Consider the following 7500-nt stretch of genomic DNA (forward strand, 5'->3'; position numbering starts at 1 on the left):
TGAAAAACTAGACGTTTGCAATGAAGTAGGTTAACTTTCGCCAATATCTCCGTAAGGGAGATGGGTTATGTGCTCAAATTTCCTGGGATCAAAGAAGACGTTAGTATTCATGTGCAAACTAAAAATCACGTCTCAGGATTGCTGCGCATGCAAGTTATTTCGGGTGTCTCAACTGTAACTAATACCACTGTCATATAATTATGAGTCCAGTAAAAGACGGAGCAAACACAGTTTTCTACCGTTGTTGAAACACATCCACGCGTAGACTCGTTTTCTTTCCATCCGAGAGTGGTTATTCAAAGAAAATATTAAGCACTATATGCTGATAGAAAGAAGGGAACTTTAAGCCACTACACTGCCTGTGCCCGATGCGGATCCACGTTGATGTTGTTAGTAAACAAACCAGGTGGGAGCACATCTCCGTGGTCTTTGCGCATGCCCGAGGCAATGTAACCGCTTTACATTTTGCACATGTATACAGGTAACGACAAGAGCCGTTTCCCTTGAAAATCTTCACACCTACACGCGAATACGATACGATAAACTGATCTGATCTCAGTGGCACATGTATAAGGCCCCTATGTGTGTGTGTGTGTTTATGCACATGAACACTGAGGCCTGTGAGTTTCTGTGTGTGTGTGTGTGTGTGTGTGTGTGTGTGTGTGTGTGTGTGTGTGTATGTGTGTGGGCACATGTACACTAAGGCCTGATGGCCATGATGACCCCCCCCTCCCTCCCAATGAAACCCAAACACACCAACTCCTCTCTGGTACTTACCTTTCACAGCTAAAGAAACCAGAAACAGAGATGAGGTCATTAATGAGGCTCAATGGAGACAAACTCACACTAGAATGATCTTCATTCACACATTACATCAACACACATGACAGTGGTTCACACACTTTACCTGTCTATGTGCATGTCTGTGTGTGTGTGTGTGTGTGTGTGTTCGGTGTGTGTATGTGTGTGTGTGTGTGCGTGCACTTGCACACTAAGGCCTTATGACCATGATTACCCCCCTCCCTCCAAATGAAACCCAAACACACCAACTCTTCTCTGGTACTTACCTCCCCAACCTAAAGAAACCAGAAACAGAGATGAGGTCATTATTGAGGCTCAATGGAGACAAACTCACACTGGAATGATCTTCATTCACACGTTACATCAACACATATGACAGTGGTTCACACTATACCTGTCAATGTATTTGTGTGTGTGTGTGTGTGTGTGTGTGTGTGTGTGCAGGGCTGGACTGGGGAAATTTTTCAGGCCGGGCATTTTTAACCAAGAGCAGGCCACCACCAAGTATTGACGGGGAAAAATGTAAGCGCGCTGTTTGACATCGTGGGTTTTTTCCACAACTGCTTTTGACATGCGTACCCCTTAAGCCTTTTTGTCACACCATGAGTACCCCTTCACTCATGCAGTGACTATGCTGCACACATTCGTTAATTTATCCACATAACCCCTGCAGTTTGCTTGCGCACCTCAGGTGGTATGTACCACTTACCCCTTGTTGGGAATCACTGCCTTAAACTATCAATGTGCACTAGGAGACACAAACATTTTAACACTATGAGAAGCATTATGAAAAGTTCTCCCAAAATACTGTTATCGTAGGCTTATCAAAAGTATGATCTATTGACCGTAGGTCACATTACTTTTTAGACATGTCATTTCTTTCAACCTTGTTACTTAAATTTAAGTAAAGGAATTATATTAAAAAATATTAATTAACTTAATCTGATCCACTATGATTGTTTCAAGCCAGCGTATTATTTTACCTCATCACAAAAGCAGCCTTTTCATCAGATCGCTCTTCTCGGCTACCCTGTCAATGATGACATCTGTACAGTGGCGTAACGTGGTTACGACGGGCCCCGGTGCACGGTATTTTGACGGTTACTTTGGCGTTCCCTATTACGCTAAACAAAGGTGTTTGTAATCGATATGATTGTGACAGGTGTGTACACAAAGAACGAAATCTAGTTTAACTCGTTAGAAATGGTCAGAAAGTAGCCTAGATAGCACTGTTTGCAATAACCCTGATCTTAAAAATGACAGACGTCCCACATAACGTAATTAACTAATTTATTAAGAGGAACAGCAAACATATATTAACAATATTTACAAGAAGAAGTTTCAATAGGATATTTAAATTGTGTATACAAGCAACGCAGACACGATGAAACTAACTAAATTATTAAACACAGACACACACGTTCTGTTTTCCATCCTCCTGGCCATGGTGCGGTCACGGATGGCCCGACACCTCTCACACTCAAAGTCCTCTTGCTCTTTGAAAGTGGACAGGACAGTGACAAATGTATTAGAAACATGGATAGCGACGTGCTCCGACTCGCGGTAACGTAAACACAGGGTCAAAGTGTGCTAAAGCGTTCTTAAAACACGGATGACAAGCGACACACCTGCTTTACCCACATCTGAAAAACACATAATGAAACGGGTGCTCCACTGCGACTTGTTAAAGGGGGCATGGCAGCCCATCAAATACCCTGGTACTACTCACCTATTTGAATGGCATTCGACAAGCCTTGTGTGCTAGCAGGAGGGTCGTCCGTAGCACTAGCAGACTCCACGGACTGGCGAACGTTTGTTGAAAAATCTAAATAATCTAATTTAGGTAGCTTTGCCACCTTCTCCTGCAGCTCTTTTCTCTCTTGCCTTTTCTTACTGCCACTTTTGTGTTTATAAGACATTTTCAACAGACTCGTGTAGCCTTCACAATAGGGTATAGCAGTCTTGCTCCTTTGCTATTGACAGTTAGCAGCCTTAATGTCACTCTGTTACCTTTCTCGCGAGACGAATATTTAAATGATCTGGTCCATTAACAGTGTTAAACATGTTACCCAGAAATCCCCATTGCAAATCTGAAATTCTGAATGACAAAATACCAAAGAAATAACTTATTCGTTTCATTGAATCGTTTTTCTTTATTGTTTCTTCAGTGTATGTAGGTTAAACATGTGCTGTTGTTCTAAATTGCTACTATTTTTTTTTGCAAAAACCATGACGAAGATACGTACGGTATTATAGGAGTATAAATAGTTGTCGAGACAACTAACTCTTTAACTAAAGAGGTTATCGCTGAAAACTTTAGCTAGAATACTTGAAGGCCATGGCCCGCGGGCAGATCTGCCTGTTTATCTTGAATTGACGTTAATGTGGCCTGCATTGAAGTTAACGTGGCCTGTTACGTTAGACGCGAGTTTGGCATGAATACAAAAAATAATAAAAGGCTTCAGGCCACCGGGCAAATGCCCGCCATGCCCTATGCCCAGTCCAGCGGTGTGTGTGTGTGTGTGTGTGTGTGTGTGTGTGTGTGTTTGCAAATAATAACTGCATTCAAGTCAGATCTCCACTAACAAGGACTCCCCCCCATGTTGATATGTTTGTCTATTGTCTTAAATTCATGTCATGTTTGTGTGAGTGTGTGTGTGTGTGTGTGTGTCTGATTGTGATTGTGTCTGTGTGCATGTGTGTGTGTATTTGTGTGTTTTTTCTGTTTGTGTGTTTGTGTGTGAGCACATGCACACTAAGGCCTGATGACCTCCTCCCTCCTAATGAAACCCAAACACACCAACTCCTCTCTGGTACTTACTAGTCCGCCGATCTAAAGGAACCAGAAACAGAGATGAGATCATTAATGAGGCTCAATGGAGACAAACTCACACTAGAATGATCTTCATTCACACAGTACATAAACACACATGACAATGGTCCCCACACTTTACCTGTGTGTGTGTGTGTGTGTGTGTGTGTGTGTGTGTGTGTGTGTGTATGCACATGTACACTGAGGCCTGATGACCATAATCACCCCCTCCCTCCTAATGAAACCCAAACACATCAACTCCTCTCTGTGGTTCATCCACTTTACCTGTCTTTATGTGTGTGTGTGTTTGTATGTGTGTGTGTGTGTGTGTGTGTGTGTGTGAGTTTGTGTATATGTGTCTCTGTGTAAACAGCAACTGCATTCAAGTCAGTATTCCACTATCCAGGGTACTGTTCGGCGACGCTTGCTAAGCGGTTTAGCGAGCTAGATTCCAGGCTAAAAAAAGAGAACGCCCATTTATCGGGTTCGGCGAAGCAACTTCTGATGAATTACCATAGTAACATATCACTTAGCACTAACCAGCTCCAGCGCAGGCTATACTAAGTTTAGCTGGTTAAACTTGCCACACCCCTGGCAAAAGGAGGGATCCCATTGACCAAGGACTAAAAGGAGTCATATTAGATAGTTTGATTAGCGTAGGGAGAGAGTTCTTTGCGATCCGCCAAGATCCATTTTCCCTTTTTTGTGAGTGGTAGCCTACGTTTTTGTAATTTCGGCGACGCGGAGAACAAAGCACTCATAATTATGTATAATCATAAGTGGGCCTCATTTATAAAACGTTGCGTAAAAACCATCCTACATTTTGTCTAAGACATTTCCTAAAATGAGCGTAAGTGAGATCCACAGAAAACAGACGCACACACAAAAAACACGTGTACGCCAATCCTTCGGTTATAAATCACAAATGGTAGTGAAATTGTGCGCAACTGAATCTCCGCCCTCAAAACGCCCCTATTTAATCTAATCAGCATATTATCAATGCACAAACTCTCTGTGACAGTGGCAAGCAAGAAAGAAACATGTAAACAGAAGAATTAAAGTGAGGTTGACATCAATGTTCTGCTGATGGAACAGCAGATGCGGGCCAAAACATCGTTAGAAAGCCTGTCTGGTGGCGTAATGGCAAAAGCAAAGTATTTGACATGTAGTAGACACGTCTCCGACGCACCAGCACCTGCGGCACGAGCAGCACCAGAAGCCGCATCTGCGGCAGCAGCACTAAGGCTTTGGTGCGCTCCAGTGGTGTAGTGGTCCCTGGAGAAGTGGGTATACTCTTCATTTTGCAATTTTTTTAAGCAGCCCATACAGCACAGGATAAACGCCCTGTTTTGAGAAGTGGGTATAATCAATGCTGACTGAAAAATAAGTGGGTATACTCCGTGTACCTGCGTACACCCAGGACTACACCACTGGTGCGCTCCACTACAGACCTGTGCTGTATTGAAGTGGGCTCCCTAGGATTTCTGAGTGTGCGAAATCTGGGAACCCTGTTTTACGCAGGAAATCCTCTTTCACATTTTGCTGGGCACTGTATGTAAATCTAATAAATTGCGGGCATATGGGATAGTATACTGCGAAGAAAATCGGGCAAAATTCTGCTTAATGATGACGGGGATTGCTCGACTGGTCTCCAATTTCTCATCGGAACGTTCCTGTAGCCAGGAATCCAAGAACGGACAATACCTGAACGTGTATGGGCTGGTTGCCTCTGGTGCGCCTCTCTAGACGAGAGGCCATTTGGGCACAAAGCTCTCGGCAAGCGGTACCTGCTTATCAGACATACATCATCCTGTGTCAAAAAGTCTGCGCGATCACAAAAAAACCCTCTCTCTCCTTATTGCGCAGTTGGCAATATCCTCTAACAACACCAATGCAGCCATATCTCCTACTGAAAACTAAGCCACTATAAGTCTTTTTATAGGTTATAAGTTTGAGCGAAATGTTTTACACTTGTGAAATTAAAACGGAATACCTATAAGATGTCAATCTCATTCATGTGTAAATTATTCTAATAGTTTATTTGATTTTATTGAGCGAAACATTAATTTGGCCTTTCACCATTAGCCCAAATGACGGTGGTGCTGCTGACGATGATGATGATGATGATGAAACTGCGTGTCTGCTGTCGGCGCTCGGAGAGTCCTGAATTCCTCCAGTACTCCAGTATTGCCGCAAGGAAATGTACTTACACGAACTGAAACCACACGTAGAGATACGTCCTTTTCTACGTCTAAGACGGTTTTTATAAATCTGTACTTAGACGTGGATATGATTGCACGTACAGTCTAAGATCAGTTCTGTGCGTAAGTACGTTTTATAAATGAGGCCCAGTGTTATATTGACAGTAACCCATCTCCCTTACGGAGATATTGGCGAAAGTTGTTTAAGATCTTGATTTTATGTCCCTTCTACAATCGCAATGTTATTAACAGAACATTAAATAGCAGCAATTGAGCTAAGAGTGAGGTATGATAAGTATATAAAGTGCAGGTGAAAGTAAACTGATGGTAACAAGTGAATTCAAGAGAATGAGGTAGTAAAGTACAATCTATACAGGTAATACAGTGAAGTGGATACAGTTTTAAAAAGACATTAAGGTGCAAATGTTCAATGGCTGGAGGAGGGTGTGTGGCAGTCAAGCCAGGTATAGGGGGGGAGGAATGAGGTGTAGTGCAAATGTTCAGTGGCTGGAGGAGGGTGTGTGGCAGTCAAGCCAGGGTGGGGGGGGAGGAGTGAAGTTAAGTATAGTGCAAATGTTCAATGGCTAGAGGAGGGTGAGTGGCAGTCAGCCAGGGTGGGGGGGGGGGGGAAGTAGGTATAGTGCAAAGTTCAGTTGTTGGAGGGGGGGGGGGGGGGGGGGGGAACAGTGACAGGGGGAGGTGTGAGAAGGGGTGGGGGGGCTTCCCCCGTGGAGCAGAGTTCAGCAGGGTGACAGCCGCAGGGATGAAGCTGTTCTTAAACCTGCTGGTACGGGAACGGAGGACCCTGTAGCGCCTCCCAGAGGGGAGGAGGGCAAACAGACTGTGGCTGGGGTGTGAGCTGTCCTTCGTGATGCTGCATGCCCTCCGCAGACATCTCTTGCTCTGGACAGCCTCAATGGTGGGGAGAGTGGAACCGGTTATGCGTTGGGCAGTTTTCACCACCCTCTGCAGTCTTTTGCGGTCGGCAACAGAGCAGCTGCTGTACCATGTTGAGATGCAGTTTGTGAGAATGCTCTCAATGGTACAGCGGTAGAAATTCTCCAGAATCTGAGGAGACAGGTGGACCTTCTTTAGTCTCCTCAGAAAAAAGAGACGCTGGTGTGCCTTCTTTATAATGGATGAGGTGTTAAGGGTCCAAGAAAGGTCATCGGAGATGTGGACACCCAGGAACTTGAAGCTGGCAACACGCTCAACCTCCATCCCATTGATATGGATGGGGGTGTGTGTGCCAACTTCCTTCCTGAAGTCCACAATGAGTTCTTTGGTCTTCGTGGTATTGAGAGCCAAGTTGTTGTCGGCGCACCACACCGCCAGGTGCTGGACCTCTTCTCTGTAGGCCGACTCATCGTTGTCACTGATGAGGCCAATCACCGTTGTGTCGTCTGCAAACTTGACAATGGTGTTTGAACCATGTACAGGAGTGCAGTCGTAGGTGAAGAGGGAGTAGAGAAGAGGACTAAGCACGCAGCCCTGTGGCACGCCTGTGTTGAGGATGAGGGTTGAGGAGGTGTGGTTCTCTAACCTAACAGACTGGGGTCTGTTGGTCAGAAAGTCCAGTATCCAATTACAGAGAGAAGTGTTGATACCCAGGTGATTGAGTTTAGTGATCAGTTTGGATGGAATGACAGTGTTGAAGGCTGAACTGAAGTCAATAAACAGCATCCT

General features: G+C 44.5%; 1 protein-coding gene across 1 annotated transcript in view; it reads right to left on the bottom strand.

Moving 5' to 3' along the window:
- Positions 1-7500, bottom strand: part of LOC308365580 (uncharacterized protein) — a gene marked incomplete at both ends in the record, with an annotated part of 22722 nt that overhangs the window by 14628 nt on the left and 594 nt on the right. Inside the window, 4 exons of the mRNA XM_080839049.1 lie at positions 778-786; positions 1068-1076; positions 3623-3634; positions 7065-7372. Of these exons, the coding sequence (XP_080695175.1) occupies positions 778-786; positions 1068-1076; positions 3623-3634; positions 7065-7372 (338 nt within the window). The remainder of the gene's footprint in view (positions 1-777; positions 787-1067; positions 1077-3622; positions 3635-7064; positions 7373-7500) is intronic.

This window comes from Sprattus sprattus (assembly GCF_963457725.1).
Source record: "Sprattus sprattus genome assembly, chromosome: 5".
Lineage (NCBI taxonomy): Eukaryota > Metazoa > Chordata > Actinopteri > Clupeiformes > Clupeidae > Sprattus > Sprattus sprattus.